This window comes from Maylandia zebra, linkage group LG14 (genome assembly GCF_041146795.1).
Source record: "Maylandia zebra isolate NMK-2024a linkage group LG14, Mzebra_GT3a, whole genome shotgun sequence".
NCBI lineage: Eukaryota > Metazoa > Chordata > Actinopteri > Cichliformes > Cichlidae > Maylandia > Maylandia zebra.
This window is the reverse complement of record NC_135180.1, coordinates 16,137,335-16,162,918: the sequence shown is the minus strand read 5'-3', so window position 1 is coordinate 16,162,918 and position 25,584 is coordinate 16,137,335. Positions and strand designations below refer to the sequence as shown.

Below are 25,584 nucleotides of genomic sequence, written 5' to 3'. Positions count from 1 at the left end.
TCCTGTTGTTTTGCTTCTTCAGATGAAAGACTCTTTATTGAACCTCCAGAGAGGCATTGGTTTAAGGGACTACCCCTCTGAGACTGAGGAGAAGCGCAGTCGCTATCACTGACACACTACCATCAGGCCATGAGGGCATGCTGTGCAATACGGGACCTGTTTTCTTTTTGAACCAGTATGCCGTCAGCGGCAAGACAGAGAGAGAACAGAGAGGGGTGGTGGGACCAATAGTGAGCGGATCCATGGACATAAAGAGAGGAACAGTCATCTCTAGCGTATGGAAGTTAAAACCACCCCCAGAGGACGAAACCACGGACAGAAAGGGTCCCGATCACACACAGGAATCGAGCTATCCCCAACAAGAGGAGGTGCAAGACTTGCTTCCTCTAAACACCTTGGGGATAACCGTTTCCTTCTACTCTCTTTATTTCCAAGTGCATCCTACTGTAAGCTATGTGAGCCAGGAGCGTGGCGGAGAGAGCGAAGGAAAACTACTGCATGCATTTAGACAACCTATCTCCCCTCAGTCAGTGTTAATGTGGTCCAGTTCCAGTCTATGTGTGTCTGAAAAAGAACAGAAGAAGAGGAGAGATTGAGTCAAAGAAAAGGGGAGGGGGATCCTTTTGAGTCTTAACGGCTTTCTACACTCTCCGACTGTTCCAAATCAATCGTACCCTAGAGGTCCTCGCTGCAGCGTCCCTTCAGTAAACCTCCAGGTGATCAGAGGACAGGTTCACTCCACGAGAAAAGACGTATTGTAGCTGGGAGATCAGCTTCACTGATCAGCCCTTATTGCCTTGTTTGAGCCTGGACTGTGTGGTTTCTGTCCGGGCTGGTTCCCTGACATACCGATGAGTAGAGCGTAAGATTGATAAGATGCGATTCGCAGGCTCGGTTTCTCCCGTCACAGTGTTACCTACCTTATGTCGCATTATTTCTCATCCTTCTGATGAAGTCGAATGTATTAGTCTGGGGGAAAAAAGAAAAAAAAAAGGCTGGACTTTGATCACAACTTGATAAACTTTGAAACGGGGACGCTGCAGCTAGACCGACCAGTAGGGAGTCCTGTGTTCTTACATGTTTTATTACTAAACTGTGATTATATCTCTTTAAAAATGTTTCAGATTGGAAAGAGGTCATGAATATATTTGAAATATATAAGAATATTTCATTATTATATAATATATATACATATATATATATATTTAAAAATATATAAAAAACATTACCTATATTTATTGTTAATTTATGTACATACAGAAATGATCAGAGCTCTAGACCAGTTAAAGAATTTCTAACAAAAAGTGTTTTCTTCTAAAGATGCATGCCAGATATGTCTGTGACATGTCCAGTGTGCAAGTATGATTCTTCATTCGCGCGATTATGTTCGCGCACGTGAGCGTGTGTGTGTGTGTGTGTGTGTGTGTGTGTGTGTGTGTGTGTGTGTGTGTGTGTGTGTGTGCAGGAATTTTTACCATTCCACATGTCTATGTTTCTTTTCTGGCTCTTCCAGCTGGACTGCCTTCTTTTCTTTTTTTAATGCTGATGTGTTTGGATGCTGCCTTGCATTTGTCCCACCAGGGTGCAGCTGCACATTTGAAGAGTTTTGTTCCAAAATGATGTATCAGACAGCTGGAAACAGCCACGATCGATTGGTTAGGTAGTGTCACATGCACATTTGGCTAAGAAGCTAAACGATGCCTGGCTCGACCGCAGGAGGAAACACAAACCCCTTTGAGGTTGTGTCAGTAAGAGCATCTCGCTTAAAATCAAAAATAACCGGAGCTACCTGCTGTGACAACCCTTTCTAAATAAGGGCAGGCAAAAAAAGTAAAAATATATATTTTTTGCAGTTTGCAAAAATGAAATGGATACATGCTATTTTGGAAATGAACCCTTCGTGCCCCCTGTGAGCAACTCTTCTGTTCATTTCACCACATTAGCTGCCGCTGTTTGCTAAACAGGAAGAGGTTTTGGCATTTTAGGAAATCTGCACATTTGCTGTAAGGTTGGATGATATGATCAGATGCTACTGTCACGTGTGTAAACTAAGTAAGTAAATAAGAAACAAAAAGAAATTAAGCCTGACAGTTTTTGTTCATTCTTTGTAAGTTTAGATCTACCTTCATATTTGGCATCTTGGTAGGATCTTTTCATCTTACTCTCAGTAAAAAAATAAATAAAAAGTGAGAGCATAAGCACATTCCTCAAAATCGAAACCTCTTCCTTTAAAAATACCTGCGTTAACTCAAAATGTACTCTACCTTTCCCCGTTTCAAGTGTCTGTCTTGGATGCAGTGAAAGCATGAGAATTAACTTTATGCAACTAAATTGAACCAAAAGAAAGTAGAAATGTACTTTCACAGAGGACGTATTGTTTTAAATTAAGTATTTATCATGTATGTTATATATATATATATATATATATATACATACATACATACACAGGTGTTAGTATGGTGGTTTACTCACTCACCTAACAACATCCCCAGGTTTGATCCCAGAATGATGCACAAATCCCTATTTGGGGTTGCATCAGGAACGGCACCCGGTGTAAAAAAAATAATAATAATAATTTTATCTGCTGAATCAAACACACGGATCTGCCCGCTATGGCAACCCCCTTGTGAATAAGGGAGCAGCTGAAAGCAGCTATATAAAAAGTAGTGTTACGTTTGCTGAGGCCTCGCCCCGAACTTAGCCTGGCACACCTTCTCGTCCGTTTTCCGGAGCAAAGATTGGACGAGCGATCAGTATGAGGGCAAGCAGATAACTTTACTGTGGCGTGTTCTCGACCGACATATTGAGCGCGTTCCATTTGAAGAAGGCACAGTGACGATAACGCACAGAAACCTTAAGACGTGAATGTGAGCGATTTTGAGATGTTTTCTGTTTTATAGAAATCACCTTCACAATCTCGAAGGCACTGAAAGATTATAGTGAAGTTATGCTTTGTGTGTATGACGGTGCGAATACATGGAAATGTAACTGAAATGCTTTAAGAGTTTGTTTTCAAGTGTAGTGAGTAGATTTTTTCTTCTTCGTTTTCAGATGCTTCTGTAGTAAATGCTTGATTGAGATGGTTTTACTGACACGTTTTCACCGTCGCGGCTGAGTGAAGCAGTTAATGTCACCTCAGTCCAAGTCAGACGCTCGATCGGGCTTTTGAGGAAGCTGTTGCGACAGCAAACTTAAGTTTTATTTCACAAATCTGAACAGTTATGCAAATTTACTTCTTGTTTTTCTTTTTCTTCAGAACTGTTTCTCATTTTTACCAGCAAATTAAACAAATTAAGTTTCATTCTATAGCAATCAACACTTCTTTTTTTTTCTGTCCATTTGCTTTCACTCTTTCTCTCCTAGCATGCACTCACGCAGTTAATCTGTGTTAATCGAATGATTGTATGGTTGCTATCGCTGCACAACTGTGGAACCAAGGTGACCTGGGAGATTTTGTCACTGACAGCAGATGGAGTTTCTGTACGTGCTTTGTTAACTGTATCCATTGGGCATTCGCCTAGAGGCAACAGAGCTACCCTTGCAACACAGTGCTGACTAACAGCCTTGGTTAACACACAGTAGGAATCACACGCAACCTCCTGAAAACGACCACTGATTAAAACTCTTCTTCGAGTGTGTCTTGATAAAACATGTACTGTGTAGTTCTGTTCAAAGAGAATTCTGCTGTATGTTTTTTTTAAAGGTTTTGATCTCTAGACTTTTAGTGAAATTTCTACATGAGATGAATATGCTGTATGTATATGTTGTGTATATCTGCAGTGTGCACACACGCACACTGTCAAAAGAATCCGACCTGCGCTGCGCGTAGGTTTTGACTTGCTGATGACTTTTGCCTCATAGAGATGGGAGATAAAAGTGGCTTTCTGGTTCATGTGAAGTAGAGGTTGGAAGTTTGAATAAAGAAAAAATACTAAAACAGATGCTGCTGCTATTTTTGGTGTGGTTACTTTTGAGTTTCACAAATGCAGTAATGAGTGAGAAGAAAATTAACATTCATGAAAATCTGGAACTGAATCACAAAAACGGATCCTTAGCAGATTTGAGAATGAGGTAAATACAACCTCATTCTAAGACAAACAGCAACACGTGAGCTCTTACTGTCAGGATATGTTGTGTTAGGACCCAAGATGGAGAGGTTAACAAAAGGCATTATTGGATTGATGGAAATCTATATAAGGCCAAACACAAAACGATGCAAAACAAGTGCAAACTATTTCAATTCACAAGGGACCAGGGATCAGAATGACGCTAGAGAACTGAACTACACTCTGACAACAGAAAGAAAGTGTATAAATACACAGCGGGGAGATTAGAGCAGAGAAGAAACACCTGGGACACAGTACCAAGACACAGGTGGACAGGAAGTAACTGATGAGAGGGAGGAAAACTGAACACAATGCCCACGAGACTAAGGATTAGCAAACTAAAACAGAGAACATAAATAGAGAGTCAGGGACTATGGAATGTGAACCTGACATGAACATATAAACTACAGGGAGTGCAGAATTATTAGGCAAATGAGTATTTTGTCCACATCATCCTCTTCATGCATGTTGTCTTACTCCAAGCTGTATAGGCTCGAAAGCCTACTACCAATTAAGCATATTAGGTGATGTGCATCTCTGTAATGAGAAGGGGTGTGGTCTAATGACATCAACACCCTATATCAGGTGTGCATAATTATTAGGCAACGTCCTTTCCTTTGGCAAAATGGGTCAAAAGAAGGACTTGACGGGCTCAGAAAAGTCAAAAATAGTGAGATATCTTGCAGAGGGATGCAGCAGTCTCAAAATTGCAAAGCTTCTGAAGCGTGATCATCGAACAATCAAGCGTTTCATTCAAAATAGTCAACAGGGTCGCAAGAAGCGTGTGGAAAAACCAAGGTGCAAAATAACTGCCCATGAACTGAGAAAAGTCAAGCGTGCAGCTGCCAAGATGCCACTTGCCACCAGTTTGGCCATATTTCAGAGCTGCAACATCACTGGAGTGCCCAAAAGCACAAGATGTGCAATACTCAGAGACATGGCCAAGGTAAGAAAGGCTGAAAGACGACCACCACTGAACAAGACACACAAGCTGAAACGTCAAGACTGGGCCAAGAAATATCGCAAGACTGGTTTTTCTAAGGTTTTATGGACTGATGAAATGAGAGTGAGTCTTGATGGGCCCGTGGCTGGATTGGTAAAGGGCAGAGAGCTCCAGTCCGACTCAGACGCCAGCAAGGTGGAGGTGGAGTACTGGTTTGGGCTGGTATCATCAAAGATGAGCTTGTGGGGCCTTTTCGGGTTGAGGATGGAGTCAAGCTCAACTCCCAGTCCTACTGCCAGTTTCTGGAAGACACCTTCTTCAAGCAGTGGTACAGGAAGAAGTCTGCATCCTTCAAGAAAAACATGATTTTCATGCAGGACAATGCTCCATCACACGCGTCCACGTACTCCACAGCGTGGCTGGCAAGAAAGGGTATAAAAGAAGAAAAACTAATGACATGGCCTCCTTGTTCACCTGATCTGAACCCCATTGAGAACCTGTGGTCCATCATCAAATGTGAGATTTACAAGGAGGGAAAACAGTACACCTCTCTGAACAGTGTCTGGGAGGCTGTGGTTGCTGCTGCACGCAATGTTGATGGTGAACAGATCAAAACACTGACAGAATCCATGGATGGCAGGCTTTTGAGTGTCCTTGCAAAGAAAGGTGGCTATATTGGTCGCTGATTTGTTTTTGTTTTGTTTTTGAATGTCAGAAATGTATATTTGTGAATGTGGAGATGTTATATTGGTTTCACTGGTAAAAATAAATAATTGAAATGGGTATATATTTGTTTTTTGTTAAGTTGCCTAATAATTATGCACAGTAATAGTCACCTGCACACACAGATATCCCCCTAAAATAGCTAAAACTAAAAACAAACTAAAAACTACTTCCAAAAACATTCAGCTTTGATATTAATGAGTTTTTTGGGTTCCCTGAGAACATGGTTGTTGTTCAATAATAACATTATTCCTCAAAAATACAACTTGCCTAATAATTCTGCACTCCCTGTAGACACACATTAAAGCTAAACAAACATGGAGGCGAAAGCTGACAACTCGCTGAGATGAAACAAGGAGCGAGGGGACAGAAAAGGGAACTGATACTATTTAAAGAAGAACTGACGACATAAATAAGAAAACTCTGGAAAAAAAAAACACAAAACTCGAAAGAGTAAATAGCATAGAATTAGAATTTACTTCACAAACTCAAAAATAAATGGAAAAAAATCAATCAGTGACTCTGACAGTCTAAGAACCTAGCACCATGTCGCTTTTAAGAAGTGCAGAAGCAGCACATAAAAAAAGCAAAGTACACCTCATGATTCAGTAGTTTCTGATTCTTCTCTATAGTTTTTGTTGATTCAGTTCAGTGAGATTTCATTCTTCTAAATTTAAACACAGATCTTCCACCACAGCATTTCAATCAGGTTGAGATCTGAACTTTGTTGCCACTGAAACACTTTGATTGATCCCTTTTTTTTGGCCATTCTTTTTGTAGATTTGCTTCTGTGCTTGAAGTCACTGCTGCATAACCCAGTTTAGGAAGCTTTAGTTGTCAAACAGATGGCCTCATATTTGACTCTAGAATACTTTGGTATCCACAGGAGCTCATAGTCGACTCGCCAGCTACCCAGGCCCTGTGGCTGGTTGGTATGAGGTGCTTGTGCTGATTTTCTGTCTTGTTCTCCAGACATGGTGCTGTGCATTATTGCCAAGCATCTCCACTTTAGTTTTGTCTGTGCAAAGCACATTGTTCCAGAAGAATTTGTTCAGAAGCAACTTTGGAAACCTGAATGGAGCTGCCCTGTTCCTTACAGAGAGAATGGGCTTTGTTCCAGCAACAGTTACAAAAAAGGCATATTTGATCAGTGTTTTTTATTTGTACTATGATGAACTTTAACATTTAGCATGTTAACTGAGACCTTTAGAGTCTTGGGGTTTTCTTGTTTTGGTTTCTAAGATGCTAAGATTGTTGCTGATGTCTTTCCTCTGTGGCATCATGTTAACACACACCTGAATTCTCCAGACAAACAAAGTGCCAAAACTTCTGCTTTAATGGAGATGTTCACACTAATTCAGCTAATTCAGCTAATTCAGTGCATTTCATTGGCAGCACCCAGCCCACACTCTTAATACTGTTAAGAAATAATCGTGTACTTAATATTTTGCACACTGCTTCTGCATCGTGCTTTAATGTCTGTTGAATAAATAATGACGCGTTTTAATATGTCATGCCTTCTTGTTGTTGTATAACTTGCTAAGGACCGAATGATTTTTATTATATTCTGATATCTAAAACCTTAGGATTTAAAGAGCATATACTTTCTTTTGACTGCGGTTGCTACAGACACAATATGGTTGACCTCAGAAGACTTAACAGAGAGAGTAGTATTGAGGAAAATAGTGTGTGACGCATGGATGAAATATTCATCTGTTACTGCACTCAAAAAATAAAATCATAAGACTTTTAAATATTGATGTCATGTTTAAAAGTGTTGTTATTTTTAGGATTTGTACCTACAGAACAACTCTGTCATAACCTTCCGCAGTCAGAAGAGACTGCTCACGTGATTCTTACAGCTCCTTGTTGTCTCATTTTATGTTTCATAAATTGCCTGTTAATTGTTTAATTAAGACGCCATAAAAACCGCAGAAATGTGCATGTGCGAAGTAAAAGCCTCAAAAAATGCTAAATAATGGTAGTGAATGAATTGCTTATCCTGTGTATTGTTCAATATTTGGTGTCTTTCGGCTTCCGCTTTCTTTTTCTTTTCTTTTTTTTTTTTTTACTTTCTTGCACAGACTAAACAAAATCGTGCACTTTATAAAACATTCATAAACATTTTTACAGCGTTGATTGGAAGACGTGTTCTGCATTCCTCAGCATCCAGAAGACATGCAGCACCGCGAGCAGCGGGGGGTGAAATGAAGGAGGAAAACTTGTTTCCCTCAATAAATCATGAGTTAATCGTTTTCTATAGAAGACACATGGAGATGAGGCAGATCAATACAAACTAGATGTTGGTGAAAAGATATGTGACGATCACATTATTGGATCCTCTTCACTTGATGCCCTTTTTTTCTGTCTTGTCGTTGTTTAATTCATTTCTCCGTTGGCGACGTTAAATTGCTTCATGCGTTTTACTGCCTCCTGAAGAATTACATTAGTGTAGGTCCATGATGGGAAGATGGGTGAGGTCGACGCCTCGCTGTCATGAATCAAGGGGGATGGGACATCGTTTACGCGCATCACCCCGCCAGCCCCTCGTGTCCAATGAAGGCTGAGAGTGGATTTACAAAGGGGCGGAAGGCTCGAGCCCCACTTTTTCGCCGTGGCTGGTCGCAGAGGGCGGAGCTCTGTTCCTGCCGTTTGACAGCTGCGAAATAGAAAATGTATAGCGGATAGACAGTCTGGAGAACCATGCAGCTCCAAGGCAACCATACTATCACAAGGAAAGGGATACAGCATGGCCCTTTATAGCCTGCGCTTGCCCTCGTAAATCTGGGTCAACTGGAGAGCGCAAACTACAATACAAGGGAACTAAGTAGCTTTCATTGCACATAATTCCTGGATCTGAGAGGCATGCATCGTGCCTTCTCGTATCCCGTAACTGTGGAACGCAGTCGAACCAAAGAGCGCTTGGAGGCGTGTTTGGCCGGGCTATGCGAACTGGAGCTCCGCAGACAGCGGCAGGAGTGTCTGGTTCTGGGGGCGCTGGCTCTGGGAGACCCGCTTGCCCAGGAAAGCTCCAGAGGAGAGCTGAGATGTTTCAGCAGCTGGGGCCAGGAAAACTTGACACTGAGACGTCAGCTGGTAAGAAGTTTGTGTTGAGCCTTTTACTGCAACTGTATGTTTGCATTCCAGCCCTCCCGCATTACCCCACCCTGTGATAAAAGAACTCCACCTTATACCCCTGTCATGTATCACAACTCTACATACTTTTGAATATCTAATAGCCTTCAGCGTAGACTCATTGAAACCCGCTTGACCGCTGGATGGTCTTCTAGTTTGGGCAGCGCCTTTTGTGCTGCTGTGAAGTCTAGCTGCAAAGAAAAAAAAAGTTACTCAACTTGATTAATAGGCTCTCTGTTTGAAAGGGTGTAATGCGTTACTCTGCTTTTTGGCTGAGATTTATACCCCTGGGGAACGAAATCAGGGGGTGGAGCAGCCGCCGTTTGTGCCACAGACCGACTATTTAATGGCCCATTGTTCCCTCCGCCTAGACTTTTATATTCCACTTAACAAGCTCTCATTTGTGCTCTCCGCACATCATAAATGGATGAATTATTCCTCTTGCTTTTCTGTTGCTGGTGGAGCTAACGTTTTTATGTGAACATTAGCATCCGTGTAATTCATGGAATGTTGTTTTGTTTTGTTTTTATTTACGTGACGCTCAAGCAAAATAAGACCGATATGTTGCCAGAGTAAAACGGGCGGGGAGGGGGGGGGGGGGTTAAAACTGGTTCTATAACGGCAAATAGAAGTTTCACTAACAGCATTACATCAGCGGTTCACACGGGGAGTTTCACGCACCAGTGAGCACTTATCTGCGCTGAAAACGGTTCTTCTTCACTTTCTCTCTTTTTTTGCCCAAGTTTTTATGTCTCGGTGAGGTTTAATTCCGTTTTAACTTCTGGTGTTGTCTCAACATTACTACAAAAGCATGGCATTATTAAAGAGGGTGGAAAAAAGGGAGAAATTAAATCAGCCTCCTCCTCTTCACATCTCCAGCCCCCCCCCCCCTCCCTTCTTCTCCTCCTCCTCCGCCGGGGCCCTAACAATAGGCGCATATGGAGCAGAATACTAATGATGGCGATCGAGGCCCCAGTGAGAGTAAAAGGCGCACATAGGTGGCTCTCCGCACTGGCTTTAGAAATATGACATGATATGATTTTCTGTTAAAAAATAAATAAATAAATTAACGATCAAAATAAAGTGAGTTTTTCGAGAGTGCCACGCGCAGTTATGCTCACATGTCCACCGGTGCCTTAGGAGCTGCCAGCGCATTTCATCCACATCAGCTGGAGAGTGACGAGTGAAGGCGAGTGAAGGAGTGACACGAGTTTCCTCACAAGGGCGCATAATTTCCCCGTTTTCATTTCTGCGCAATTCGCCTTTGGATCGATGTTTATTAACTGTTGCGCTCATCCAAGCGTGTGAGTAATTACACGGGAAAGTCCTGGGAGAATATTTGGACCCGACAGGACTCTAATTGAAGCCTCAAATTGAGTCTTCGTGATATCAGGTCACCATCTGCGTCCGAGCTAAATCCCCAATCTCATTTCGCGTGTAGGTTAAAGTCTGCAAAATGTATAGTTCACGGTGTGACATAGAAACAACTGACCCATGAGACTGACATCGTGTGTGCCTTGAACATGAATGTGGCCCCAAACAGGCTGAGAGATGCAATTTTTTTTCTTCTTTCCCCCCTTCTTCATACAGTATGTGGTGTTGAAGGTGTTGACAGCTGTGGGACGCCAGACAGCAGCTGGGAAAGCACGAATCTCTGACCTCCCTCTCAGCTTCCCTGCTGTGTGTTTTTGGAGAGAGTGGAAGGGATTATATGAATTTTGTATGAATGTGGCACACATGCATCCATCAGCGGAGAAGTGATTTTAGGGGAGAAAATGTGCTCTGAAATGTTATTTAATCTCCTCTGAAGAATATTAATTGGCCTAGGGGATGTAAACCAAATTTTTAATTATTGCATGTTTGGGCACATAGAAAAAAATCTTTGCATTCTACAGGATTGTGTGTTTGTATCTACAGTGGATTTTGCTATTGTTTTGTGTCTTTGCTGAACTGCTGGCTCATCATCAATCAGGCTGTGTGTGTCCTTGTGTTAAGACAGCAGCGCATCATTAGTGAACGTATAGTCTGCTCAGCAGTGACTGATCACTCGCATGATGGTTTACTGCGCTTTGTTCTGGCACACAAACAAAAACCTCAACTGGTTTTTGTTTGTGCTCTTTGGTTTCTTTGTGTACACAGCCGTTCAAGCAAATAAGCTTCAGAAAATATACAAATTATGCACACTGACGATACACACGTGCAAACATTATGATACAAGCTCACTTTGAGATCGACTCTCATTTAGTTATGCAATTTTCAGTCACATGAGCACAGCCTGTTTCAAGTCTTTCTTTAAGGATTCCCTTTGCAGGCCATGCACCCTGCTGCTGTGCCTACGAGCCACTGCGCACACTGAACAGATTCAGAGGAAACTAATTAATACTATTCACAATGCAATGGATAAACTCTTTGTGTGCGTGTGAAGAACTTCCTCCCAAAATCACTGAATATATTTTACCAAACTAAAACAAATAATTTAAAATGTGTCCACGTGCTCTGAAGAAATAAGAGATCAGTAGCTGAGCAAACACGGGGGGCAGGGTGCCCTGTGTTTGTGTTTGTGCATGTGCTGTGCATGTGTGTGTGTGTGTTTCCGGCCTCCCACTGTGGATCCAGTCACAACATAGCTTTAATTATAGAGAGTCCAGCAGTGAGGCTGCATGCTTTGTGCTCTCTGTTCAATAGATTTCTTTATCCTGGCAATATTGTTTCAAAGACCCACCGGCCTTCACTGGTCATTGGTCCTTTCTAAAAAAAAAAATACAGAGACACTTTTGCCTGCTTCTGTGTTGTCTTGCAGAAAAACCCAATGTGTGACTGAATTTGAATGTATCTTTCTATATCAACAGAGACAATCCACTCTTATTAAACTCTGCAGCATCACGTTCTGCACACACACTAAAGCGCAGTAGCTAATGACAGGAAAATTTGCCCAGTCACTGTTCATGTCCCTGGTTTCACCTGGCCTCACCTGCTGCTCAGTGTTTTTCACTGAGAGAACAGGTGGTCCTGATGTGTTGTACAGCCACAGCAGCTTAATGGCTATAAGTGAGACTGGCTGCACAGTGTTCTTCATCTCCCCCATCCCCCAGCAGCCTGCAGGATGCAGTAAAAAAAAAAAGAAGCAATAATACAGTGTGCAGCATGTCTGGGAACCAGTGTGAGACCTGTAATAACAGAGTGCAGTCAAAGCAAAATGTCACAGTATAAACCAAATGGTTTGTTCATCCACAGAGATTTGTTTGTTTTTTTGTTATAAATTAATATCCAGCCCTGTGTTTGTGCATATGTCCACAATTAGATGGCAGTCAGTTGCCACTCTGAAATAGCATCATTGATTTATTGATTTCCAATAGCCTCCCCTCCTCTCAGCATTTCTTTACCACAAACCAGCACCCAACGTTTCTGCCATACAAAACAGTATTGATATAGTGATGCTAGCGCTTTGTTTATAGTAAGACAATAAGGCCGCTAGCAGAGACAAAAGAGGTGACAGTATTTGGGGTGAAGAGGTTGTCTGTGCTTCCATTATGATTGCATTAAGTCTGCAGGACAGGGGAGTTAGAGCCTAAAGGCACTGACAGAGATCTCTCAGACACATTGAGCCACTTCCTGTTATAAACATTGTCTTTTCACATATTACTGTTCTGAATAGATAATAACAGCACTGTAACACAAAAAGAATGATCATGTCTGTTTGGTGATCTTTTTAATTTGATGTTAGCATGCCACTATGTCGCTTGCACAAAATGTTACAGGGAATGTTTTGCAAATGAATGACCACCGTTAGATCAGTTGTGGTGAAAACATTTGTAAAAGCAGCCTGAGATTTTAAGATTAAATGAGCATGTATTTGACCCTAATGCAGTTTGTTTATAGACCACATAGAGGAGTAGAAAATGCCACAATACGTAAACACTTTTAAAGTTCTTATGTTCGATTACGTTGGGTGACTTTTCGTCAGCTACAATTCATTACATTTTAATCAGAAGTCTTTTAGAGCAATCTGTGGCTGATTGATGAGCAACAGCTGAACCTACCATCCCTATATAGCCAGGCATTTACAGTGGTTGGCTGGTTCAGTTGTACTTGATGATTTACACCTTTGCATAGTGAGTGTGCGCTTCTTCTTTATGGATGAAGGCTTCAAGTCCCAAAGTGGTGCACAGCACAGCTTAAAAGCCACTTTGTTCCAGCACCACCCAAATAAACAAATCCCTGCTTTGATGCTGTGTTGATTCTCTGATATTATTTATTTATGTATTTATTTATTTATGTTAGAAAGCCCACTGTTTACACATTATTTGCTTGGTTGAAGTGTAGTGGTTTGTTTATAGATAGTGTTTGCGCTGCGGAAATTGATATGTCCTACGTCATTGAACTCACCATATCTATGCTGACGCTCCTTGAATGCACCACTCTGTGCCGTGTGCTGCTAGTCTGCCTTGTAGCTGCTGATAGCCAGCATTGCTCCTTGTGTCCTCTCATCAGCATTTCGTGGGTTTTGGTTTATTGCTGTGTGTGTGAATGCCAGAAGACCACAGCTGAATAAATCTCCTAAACTTGGAAGCTGCCTCCGTGTTCTTTAACCGGAACACACCCACCATACCTTGCCGCTCTAAATCAAATCAGCTAAACTCCCGGAGACAACATTCTCTCCATTTTATGGTCCTTCGAGCCGGATTAGAGTACTGATTAAGGTATGGAACAGACAGATGTCCAGGCTGACTCAGCACCCCCACGTGTTTCGCAGAGAGAGCGACGGCCACCTGCTTACCTGACCGATTATGAGGTTTCAACACTCCCTCCTGAGGGACAAACTCAAACCAAGCAACCAGCTACTGCTTCCCAGTGTTCACATAGTGGTAAAACACGCTCATCCCAGAGGAGCTCCAGCTCCAGATCCACAAGGGCATCACGCTCGTCGATAGGCAGATTCCCTTCCCACGCCTTATCAGACCTGGAAACAGCCCAGCTCGAAGAGCGAGTGAAGCAGATGGAACTTGAGGAATTCCAACAGCACCTAGAAGAGGATCAACAAGTCGAATATGAGTGTCAACGACTTCAAGCTCAAGCCAGAGAGGCCCAGCAGCTACAGGAAGAAGCCATTAGAACCCAAGAGTCATTGAGCAGACAGCTGGAGAGGCGACGACAGCTAAAGAAGAGGGTAAACGAGTTGGAGATTGCCAAGATGGTTACTTCTCTCCTTAAAGAGAAGGCACAAGAACCCAGTGGTTCCAGAGTCTCATCATGCCCATCGGAGAATAGTAATTCGAGCACCCATGCAGCTCTACCTTCAGTCGGTCCCGTGGGTCATCCTCCTGTACCGCTAATCGCTCCACCCTCAACACTTACTGTGGCTCAGCCTCCAGCGTCCGTGGTAGCTCCACCTCCAGTAACCATGGCCTCGCATCCATTGCATTCTCAATGCATGCCCCAAGTGCTGCACCCAACTGTTCCAGCTGGACCTCGGTCTACTACCTTTGCACCTGATATCTCTTACCAGGCATCTACTCCATTCTCAGTTCAGCCATCGCAGTACACTCATGCAGCCTGCACTAACCCTGCCAAAGCAGAGTTATCTTGCACTCCCACCCGGACTAAGTCCGAGCTACATCAACTACCGACAGCTAATGCCTACCCTTTCCTCGCCACAGGTCATGGCATTCCCAAACCTATGATTCCCTCCTTTGAGAGTGGCCGTGAAAGTGACTTCGCCTTATTGAAAATGGCCCTTGACAACCTGTTGAACAGTCATCCACACCTGAATGAGCAGTATAAATATCAAGTGCTGCTTGGGCACCTACGGCTACCTAGTGCAATCCAGCTAGCTAAGGCATACATGCACGACCCAACGCCGTACACCACAGCCATGCACGCCCTGCAGGACAAGTATGGGCAACCCCGTCAGCTCGTCCAAAGCGAATTGGGCATAATTCTGAATGCTCCAGCTATAAAATTCGGCGACGCAGAAGCCTTTGATGCATTTGCCTTGTCTATCCAATCTCTAGTAGGGATGCTTAGGACACTGGAGGGCCAGAACGGCTTTGAGCTAAGATGTGGGTCTCATGTCGACCGACTACTGAGTAAGATGCCACCCAGTTATCGCGATGGGTTTGTAGAGCATTGCCTGAACCAAGGCATTCTTCGGACAGGTACTGACCAAACCTATACCCTGCCTGATCTGAGTTCCTGGCTGCAGATGAAATCCCAAGCGAAGCGTATCGCAGGTAGAGCTGCTTCACTCTATAGTCCTGAAGCTTATAAGCTGACAAAGAAAGACCAGCGTCTTCCCAATAAACCAAAGGAGAAATCTACAGCCTTCTTCCTGACTTCCCGGGAATCCCCCAGCGCAGAAGGGAGTTCTTTCCGACCAAAGACCTCATCCAGACCAAAACCATATTGCCCGCGCTGCGAGAATAAGGAGCATTTCCTGAACGCTTGTGTAGAGTTTAAGAAACTGACCACCGACCAGATGGTGAGGTGGTTAACTGATGAACAGCGGTGCTGGAAATGTGGAAGAACTCACCAGCCGGAGGTTTGCACCCTCAAACGACCTTGTAATACCTGCAGAGAACAACACCTGACTGTACTGCATGATGCTATCCAGCAGATCCAGAAGAGTGTGCTCATGCTGACTGCTCCGACTACAACAGTGTACTTGGATAGGCCGAACCGTTCCCCCAAGGTGATGCTGAAGGTTGTAAAGGTCTTGCTGTACAACAGGGACCAAACATTGGAGACTCATGCAATACTTGATGATGGCTCAGAACGAAGCATCATTTTACCACAAGCTGTTCGACGCTTAAAACTCACCCCAGAGCCCGAGACGCTTACCCTGCGGACTGTCCACCAAGAGGTAGTGCAGCTTCGTGGCGCCTCAGTCTCCTTCCAAGTGTCTTCCCCCTACAAACCTGGGGAGAAGTATCATATACAAAAGGCATTCACCGCCGATGCCCTTGGTCTCTCAGAACATTCCTATCCGGTGAGGATTCTCCAACGCCGCTATAAACACCTGCGTGACTTACCTCTGCCTTTGGTAGACCATGTTCAACCTCTGCTGCTTATCGGCTCTGACATGCCTCATCTCCTGGCCCCCACAGAACCAGTTCATCTGGGCCCGACAGGGGGACCCATCGCTGTCCATACCAAGCTTGGTTGGTCGCTCCAAGGTCCCATCAGTATCGACCAGACTCCTGCAACTGAGCAGCAGTGCCTGTTCACAACAACCGTTGTGCCAACCAGTGAGCTTTTCAGGAATGTTGAGCGTCTCTGGCAGATTGATACGCTCCCTTATGTGAGCGAGAAGCAGGTAACCCGATCAAAGCAAGATCAGCAAGCTCTGAACCTACTCCAGACATCCACTATCAGGGTCACTGTCGATGGGACACAGAGGTATGCCACACCACTGCTTCGTCGCGCCAACTCCGCCACGCTTCAAGCTCCTATGGACGCAGTTTTGCCAAGTCTGCGCAGTACAGAGAGGAGACTTGTCAAAGACCCACAACGTGCCGAAGTGTATTGTCAGGAGATTCAGAAGCTAGAGAAGTTGGGCTATGTAGCTGTGGTGCCACATGAGATAGCTAGAACCACTGCAGAATCCTGGTTCATACCTCACCACATGGTGCGACACAATAACAAGGACAGGATCGTCTTTAACTGCTCTTTCCAGTACGAAGGGAAGTCCCTCAACTCTATTCTCCTCCCTGGACCTGCCCTAGGTCCATCTTTGCTAGGAGTTCTTCTTCGGTTTCGACAGTATCCAGTTGCTGTGAGTGGCGACATCAAAGGTATGTTCCACCAGATACGCCTGTTGCCAGCAGACAAACCAGTGCTGCGCTTCCTCTGGCGGGACATGAAGAGGAATGAAGAGCCGAAGATCTATGAATGGCAAGTGCTACCATTTGGCACTACATGCAGTCCTTGCTGCGCCATCTATGCACTGCAGCAGCACGTCCGGGACACTTGTAGGTCCAATCATGACCTCGTCGATTGTGTAGAGCAGTCGTTCTACGTGGATAACTGTCTCCGCAGCACCCACTCCCAAGAGGAGGCTAAGGCCCTAGTCGACAGTCTGCGCCAGCTGCTCCACACCGGGGGCTTTGAGATACGTCAATGGGCCAGCAACATCCCTGCTGTCATTGAACATCTTCCATCCAATGTCAGATCTGAGAGTAGTGACCTATGGCTCTCTCAGTCTAGCACGGACCTTTGGGAGCCAACTCTGGGATTGACATGGGATTGCCTTCGTGACTCCTTCAAATACAGACATCGACTGGGGGAGAGAACTGAACCCACACTGAGGAACGTCTACAAAAAACTTGCGTGTCAGTATGATCCGCTAGGTTATATAGTACCGTTCACCACACGGGCCAAGATTCTGGTACAGGATCTTTGGAAGGACCAGCTCGGCTGGGACGACCCGATCCAGCCACCTAGCCTTCGTGACAGATGGCTTGCCTGGGAAAAGGAGATTCCTGATCTTATCCAAATGGAAATCCCCAGATGTTATGCACCAGCGTCTGCTGATTCATCTGCCTCGAGCAGAGATCTCCACATCTTTTGCGACGCTTCCGAGAGAGCGTATGGGTCTGTCGCTTACCTACGGACAGAAACTGCTCAGAAGGAAGTCTACGTTGCCTTTGTAATGGCTAGATCCCGAGTGGCCCCAAAGAAACAGTTGTCCATGCCACAGTTGGAGCTAAGTGCCGCTCTCACTGGTGCACAACTAGCTGGTCTCCTTCAAGCTGAGCTCACGCTGCCCATTCGGAAGGTTGTTCTCTGGTCGGACTCTACTACCGTCCTCCACTGGATCAAGTCAGAATCTTGCAGCTATAAAGTTTTTGTGGGCACGCGGGTGGCAGAGATCCAGAGTCTTACAGATGGGAGTACCTGGAGATATGTGGATAGCGCGAATAACCCTGCCGATGACATTACCCGGGGCAAGACCTTAAAGGAGCTGTCACGACCACACCGGTGGCACCAAGGCCCTGAGTTTTTACGTCAATCCGAGGAACATTGGCCGACCAGCCCACCAGTATATCCAGAGCCAGAGGATGGTGAGCTGAAGAAATCATATTTCTGTGGACAGGTTAGGGTTAACTCCTGCCCTCAACTTCCTGAAATCAGCATGTTCTCTACCTGGAAGACAACAGCGCGGTCCCTACATGGGGCGGCTGACCCAAATTCAAGCTCGCACAGTGAAACAGATGATTACATCAAAGCTGAGAAACTCCTCCTGATGAAGGCCCAGTCAGAGTCATTCCCAGATGAGGCTAATGCACTCAGGTCTGGCAGACCATTGCCAACCAACAGCCGTTTGAACTCCTTATCACCCGAATATGATAAGGATACGGAACTCATCAGAGTTGGTGGAAGGTTACGAAGAGTTGAGCAGCTGGAGCTAGACACGATCCACCCGATCATACTGGACCCAAAACATCCTCTGACTAAGCTCATCATCCAAGATTTTGATGAGACCCTCCTTCATCCTGGACCAGAAAGAGTGTTGGCTGAACTACGTCGCCGGTTCTGGATCCTCCGGGGGAGGGAAGCAGTCAGACGGTATCAGAGGGACTGCAGGCAGTGTCAGGCTTGGCGTGCCAATCCATCCATCCCAAAGATGGCAGATCTGCCACCAGCTCGTCTGCGTCTGTATAAACCACCCTTTTACTCGACTGGAGTCGATTGTTTTGGACCCTTTACCGTGAAAATTGGACGTCGAACAGAGAAGCGTTGGGGCATAGTCTTCAAATGCATGACGACCCGCTGTGTGCATCTAGACCTCCTCGAGAGCCTTGACACTGACTCCTTTCTGATGTCGTTAAGGCGCTTTATTGCCAGAAGAGGCAAACCCTTTGAGCTCCTGTGTGACAATGGGACAAATTTTGTCGGTGGAGCCCGAGAGCTCCATGAGGCCTTTGAGACCATGGCGCCTCAGTTGAAGGAGCGTTTGGCAGAGCAGCAGATTGCTTTCCGTTTCAACCCTCCCAGTGCTCCTCACTTCGGTGGTGCCTGGGAGAGAGAGGTCAGGTCCGTAAAAACCGCTCTTAAGGTCGTACTCAAGGAGCAGACGGTCCCTGAAACTGTGCTTCGTACGGTCTTTGTGGAAGTGGAAGGCATCGTAAATGCTAAGCCTCTCGGCTACGTCTCATCAGACATAGCAGATCCAGACCCCATCACACCTAACATCCTGCTGATGGGACGCTATGATGCATCACTCCCTCAAGTGGTTTACGATCCCAGTAACCTTATTGGGAGTCGGAGATGGAGACATAGTCAAGTTCTTGTCGACCATTTCTGGTCCCGATTCATCCGTCACTACCTGCCTAACTTGCAAGAGAGACAGAAGTGGCAGAAGGATTCGGAGTGCCTCAAACCGGACCAAGTGGTGCTCATAGTTGATCCTCAGCTCCCAAGAGCTTTATGGCCTGTTGGTAAGGTAACGACTACTTACCCTGGAGCTGATGGACGCATCCGGACTGCTGCCGTTAAGGTCAAAGATCGAACGTATATTCGACCGGTAGCCCGCTTGGTCTCACTCCCTATGCTTGAAGATGATAAGGATCCACGTACCTGAGTGGCTTTCTACCTTGGATTCGACTGTCTGTGCAGACATTCGGGGGCGGCTGTGTTAGAAAGCCCACTGTTTACACATTATTTGCTTGGTTGAAGTGTAGTGGTTTGTTTATAGATAGTGTTTGCGCTGCGGAAATTGATATGTCCTACGTCATTGAACTCACCATATCTATGCTGACGCTCCTTGAATGCACCACTCTGTGCCGTGTGCTGCTAGTCTGCCTTGTAGCTGCTGATAGCCAGCATTGCTCCTTGTGTCCTCTCATCAGCATTTCGTGGGTTTTGGTTTATTGCTGTGTGTGTGAATGCCAGAAGACCACAGCTGAATAAATCTCCTAAACTTGGAAGCTGCCTCCGTGTTCTTTAACCGGAACACACCCACCATACCTTGCCGCTCTAAATCAAATCAGCTAAACTCCCGGAGACAACATTCTCTCCATTTTAATTTACGTATTTATTTATTCAGTATTCTGCATTATCTTTATCTGTTGTCTGTTAATAATACAGTGCATTCTTAGAGGATTTCTAACGAGCTTCTCTGCATGTCATCCAGCTACATGTGTCGACGATGACAGAGCTCAGGGAGGAGTTGTCTGTCGTGAGAAGTGTGTAATGTGAAAAGTGTCACCTTGTTATGAGGGCACGCTCAATCGCCTGGTAATGAAGTCTCTTAACGAGCGTTGCGTGTCAGCCATATTAAATCCAGCCATCTAAAATGCCTGTATTAGGTCTGCGTGTATCAGAGAAGGTATTACTCACGTTGCTGACACAGTTTGTTTATAGACTCAGATTCTGGGTACTTGTCTTCCTCACAAGTGCAACAAGGAAGGGTTAGGTTGTGACAGCTAGCTGTCATAATGAAAGATAGCCTGCAGGCAGTGAATCAAAGTCCATTTAACGTCCTCTAAAGTCTTGCAAACAGAGCTGTCTGTGCACTTGTGTTAACCCATTCAGGTAGACGGGCATGGAAATGCGTGCCCATGTTAAGTGTGTGTGTCACATGCTGTCAATATGACACCAGCAAAAAATGATCAGGCTGGATGAACCAGCATGTTTAATTACTCGGTTTTACCACAAACAGATGGGTAAATGGGAGGGTGGGGGATTGTAGTGGTTTGAGGAAGGCTGTGTGAGGTAGCGGGGTGGGCTTCCAAATGGTAAACACACAAGTGTAAGAACGACAGCGTTATTTATTTATTTGTTTTGGGGAGACTTTAACATATGTTTAACATATACCCAGTCTCATTTGTTGCTGGTTTGAGCTAAATGAGCAATTATTTGTATATCTGGCTCGCGAGTGTCTGCAAGCACGTGTGTGTGTGTGTGTGTGTGTGTGTGTGTGTGTCCACCCACATGAAATAACACCCCACCCTCCCTCTTCCCCCTCCTTCACAGTGCTATGAATTATTCATGTTTCAACCTCTTCAGTAAGCCTGCTTTTATAAATGATGGTCATGTGATGGCCACGTTTCGATTTTACACACTTCTGCATCAGAGTTTTGGCTTTGTTATTTTTATTTATTGGTTTTAATATTTTCAGGCATTATAAATTAGGAGCAATGTTGCAGCTGGAGAAACAAGCTGCGAACGATTCACAGCTGTGCTTCTGCCATTAGCATATCCAGAAAGCACTCATTAAACTACAAACACTGCTGGAATTTTTTTTTGTTTTTTTGCTTTGTTCCTAAAATCAATCATTTTTGCTTCGTACTGTCTACTTAACATTTATTTTCCCATCAGTTCAACCAGTTACAGACTGCAAGAAAATAGTCTGAATGCATGTTTGCCTGTTTTTCAGAGTGCTCTTCAGAGCTCCCCGTGGGGTCTAATGCAAACGCTGGAACAGCAGGTGGGAGAGCTGAGGATCGACGCTGCTGATGACTGTTGTGACAGAGCCCAAGGAGAAACTGGCAACAGTCGACCGAGTTCTGGTACTTATTTCTGCAAGGCAGTGAAATCAAAGTGCAAACACACTATATAATTCCCTTTTTTCAGTAAATGAAGTTGTTTTTTTCCAGAGTGTTGCTCAGCTGAACGAAACTTGTGTTCTTTGTATTTCATGTTTGAGTCTCTGCTCTTATTGTTCCTTTATGCTCCAGTTGTTTGTGATTTTAATCTGTGGCCTATTTGTGAAATGCAGTGAGAAACTTTTCTATTTTTTGAGGAGTGGAATGAGTTATAAGAGATGAGATAAGCCTTTCTTTTTCTATTGGTGCCTTTGCCTCACAGCAAGAAGGTCCTAGGTTTGAGTCCAGTTTGAGGCCTTTGTGTGTGGATTCTCCTCCCACCGTCCAACGATATGCGTGGGATGTGGTTAATTCTGTTCAGTTATGATCAGAAGTTTACATAGACTCATAATCTGTGTGAATGTCATGGTAATTTGAGGATTTTAAAGATTTCTTTGAACCCTTCTTTTTCCAGAGTAAAATGATTGTACAATATAAGGCCTGTTAACCTCTCACTAATTAGAAGTTAATAGGCTGTGTTGTTGTTGTTCAATTAAAAGACATTGCAGAACCTTCAGCATCACTCATTAAAAGATTTAAGTGACTGTGCATATATGTGCATATATGAGCCTGTATGTATCCTTTTGACCCTGTGTACATTCAAGAAAATCCCAAACCAAGTCATTAAAGATGCATGCTGTGCAATCATTCCACCATGGAAAAAAAAACAGTTCAAAGAAATCATTAAAATTGCGATGAATTAATTACACTAATTACACTGTGTCCTAGGTTTCTATGAATCAAGTGAAGGTCAGTCACCAAAAGGAAAATCTTGTACCACTGAGCCCACAGAGAGTGTCTCCTCCTGGGCTTACACCAGTGACAGGCCAAAGTCTGTGGGTAAGCAAGACTATCAGACGTGGAAGATTTGAGATATTGTGAAACCTGCATATGTGCTCTTGTTGAAGTAAAATGATTAACATATTAGCACATACTCTGCATATTAGCATGAGAAAACAGCAGACTCTTAGTTTATGTGAAAGAGGCTTAATAAACATTAGAAGACTTATTCTTTTTATTTTAGGGTTTTCTGTAGACTGGATTTTGGCTCTGTTCTGATTACCATCTTATTAGGTCAAAGATGAGGATGCGTCAGACCCAGCCTAATAACAAGTGCAATTCTATTATTTGTCTTTTTGTTAAATGCTAATATTGCAAATGTATGGGAACAGACTGAGAGTGGCATGGCTGCAGACTCTTAGTTTTGAGATTATTTATTACTGTTTAACTATTAGAACTTTTATTGATCACCTCATAGTTATGCATTCAGGATGATTTTACTTACTACTTCACTTATTTCTCAATATTTCTCTCTGCAATCAGGAGACCCCCTTATGCTGGATGGAGAATTTGATGCACCACTTCTACGCACCACGCTACCCCGCTCTTTCTCTGCCCCCTACCCACCTCTTGAGGGTATTGCTGAGGAGGGCACTGCCATTGACTCCTGGCAGTGGGACCCCAGCGGAGACAATGGTGGCTGGGAGCAGCAACCTGAAGAGGATCAGGTCACCGAAGAGGACTATCAGCTGGCTTTGAAGGTAGAGGGTTACATCCTGAGTCTCATCCAACGCCATACCCTCACACCAAGACCTTGTCAGCCTCGCACCACTCTTAGCCCTGACCCCCCATACTGCAGTGGCTCTGGACACAGCTCCCTACACAGGATAACTCCTTCTTTAACCACAGAGCACCGCCCTTCTGATCATCATCTTCAGCCCCATGGTGACCTTTCTACAAATCCTAATGGCCAGGGATGGGGTTGTGACCTGGAGCGAGAGGCCTGTGGTGGGGAGGCCCCATCTTTGGAGGAGGACTGTTATTTAGCGCTGCCCTACCCCCAGCCCAATCTAATTTCCCTGGCTGGAAGGCTACCATCCCCTCCGCCCTCACTGGACCATAACTGTGGAGTTGGGGCTCTTGACCTTTGTTGTGAACCCCCATCCCCCCATCATTATCTACATCCACAGCCCCCTATTCTTCACATGCACAGTTTAGTAAGTGCTCAGTATATTCCTGGACAAGCCTGTCATGCCCCTCTGTGCTCCCCAAGACATTACAACCAAGAGCAGCCAAAGTCCAACCAAGTTTTCACATCTCCTGATCACCTCAAGTACAGAGCATCTAAGAAAAATCACAGCGAGAGACAGAGATCCAAGAAGTCAAGCAGTAAAACCAATAGATCCCAGTCTGAAAACAGCCTCCTGGGTCAGCGGGTGCTTCCAGAGAGGAGGTACAGCACCACAGAGAGGCCCCAAGGCAGAGGTGATCCTCATACACTGCCTCAGAATCAAAACCAGGTTGTAGGACACCAGGTGGTCTACAACGGCCACAACGAGAGCCGACGCTGGCGATCTAACCTGGAGCTCAGCCAAGATGAGGGGGAAGTCCAAGCAGGGCAGGTACACAGACGACCACCTCGAAAAGTTCGCCACGGCCCTTCTTGTTCCCATTCCCAACCCCAGAACTACCACCAACAGCAGCACGCCAAGCACTGGCAGCAGGACTTTCAGGAAAGCGCACCTCTCTGTCAGGGGGAGGAGAGCTATGGTGGTGCTGCCCCCGCAGAGTCCGAGTCTAGCATGAGCGAGGTATATTCTCCAGCCTCCAGCTCGCTATCCAGCGACTCAGATGAGAGCGGGGGGCTGGTGTGGCCCCAGCAGCTGCCACCCCGCCTTGCTTCTACCTCTTCTTCATCCTCTCCTTCACCACAAGCCACTGCCAATACCCCATCTCAACCAAAAGCCTTTGTCAAGATAAAAGCTTCCCACGCTCTGAAGAAGAAGATTCTCAGATTCCGCTCAGGGTCGCTTAAAGTCATGACTACTGTATGAGAAACTCGTCAAACTAGTTTTAAACACATACTCGTCAGTAACTTACTTGCCACCAAATCCTATGTCAAATATCACATCCCATCTTTATATTCAATCTACAGTATGTCATAGTGAGATGCCTTTACATGTATTGGCATGAATAATGATCTATTCAAAGATCTTTCATTTGTACTATCTGGTTACATTTATCTTCCAGTTGACAACCATCAGACACAAGACTAATGGGCAGTATACTGCTCTAATGGATGACAACTGATACCAAATGACATGTACCACCTAGAAGCGGAGTGACTGAATATGCTGGCAGTTTTTCCTCTGTTTCATTTGCTCTCATCAGATAATTGTGGTTAATCAATGTATTACTGATATTTTCACCAAGTCACATTATTAGTCTAAAAACTATATCAAATCTTTGTGATACGGGCCTTAAAACATACTAGGTAAATTTGCTGTGTTCAGATTTCATAATAACCTCTGATGGTCTTTTTTAAAGATTATGCTTTTTGCTGAAAGTCATAAAGTAAACAGGAATTTCTTTTAATTCTTTGTGCTAAACTGCATTCAAACGCAAGCAAAAATCGACATATTAGCAAAAAATCTACAACTAAACTTTGCAATGCACTTGAAATGTTGGAGTTAATCCACTAGAATTGTGCGAATTAATATCTCCCTATTCCTACAAATTCACAATCCTCTGTAAGAAAGTCAAGGGAACGATTTAGAAAAGGGTTAGGATACTTTTCTGAATGTGGTATGAGTGCTAAAACTTAACTGAATAACCATGTTTAAATTTGGTTTCCTGCAGACTCAAAAATCCTGCACCAACTGTGAGTCTCTCAGCAGGGCACACCTCTGCATATCCAGCTGTTACTGAGCTCCTCTTAGTATGTCCTGGATTCACTGCAGTGAACTTCTTACTACCTCCCCTCTGCAGCCAGTGAGCATAAAGAACCAGACATCCATGTGTCAGGGATGGATTTATTAGAGGCCACACTAAGGGGCCTGTGTACATTCATGCATGCATGTTTAAACTCACAGATTCCCTGAAACACTGGGACCTACACACTGTAAATAAATATGTGGACTTGTTTGGAGCAACTGTAAATAAAGAAAGCATTTCACTCAGTTTTGATATTTTAGCACTTTTTTGTTTATTCTTAAATCAAAAAAGACAATGTGTTAACAAGCAAAATGAAGGTTAATATATTCTTAATATTTCATATAATGCAAAAATTAAGGTTCTGTTTTATATGTTAAAA

At 44.3% G+C, this 25,584-nt stretch overlaps 2 protein-coding genes across 15 annotated transcripts in view; both read left to right on the top strand.

Annotated features, from left to right (window-relative positions):
* gramd1bb (GRAM domain containing 1Bb) overlaps positions 1-3,939 on the top strand; it is a 114,204-nt gene extending 110,265 nt beyond the window's left edge. For all 14 annotated transcript variants that reach the window (XM_076892330.1, XM_076892332.1, XM_076892333.1 and 11 more), the window contains one exon: positions 23-3,939. In XM_076892330.1, coding sequence (XP_076748445.1) covers positions 23-112 — 90 coding nt within the window. In that variant the 3' untranslated portion in view covers positions 113-3,939. The remainder of the gene's footprint in view (positions 1-22) is intronic.
* A 4,457-nt stretch (positions 3,940-8,396) lies between these two features.
* Positions 8,397-25,450, top strand: dact3b (dishevelled-binding antagonist of beta-catenin 3b). The gene is made up of 4 exons (XM_004543969.3): positions 8,397-8,868; positions 21,284-21,416; positions 22,221-22,331; positions 22,815-25,450. Exons 1-4 carry the CDS (start codon positions 8,638-8,640, stop codon positions 24,323-24,325), a joined length of 1,986 nt encoding a protein of 661 aa, XP_004544026.2. The 5' UTR covers positions 8,397-8,637; the 3' UTR covers positions 24,326-25,450.
* Positions 25,451-25,584: the final 134 nt, after the last annotated feature.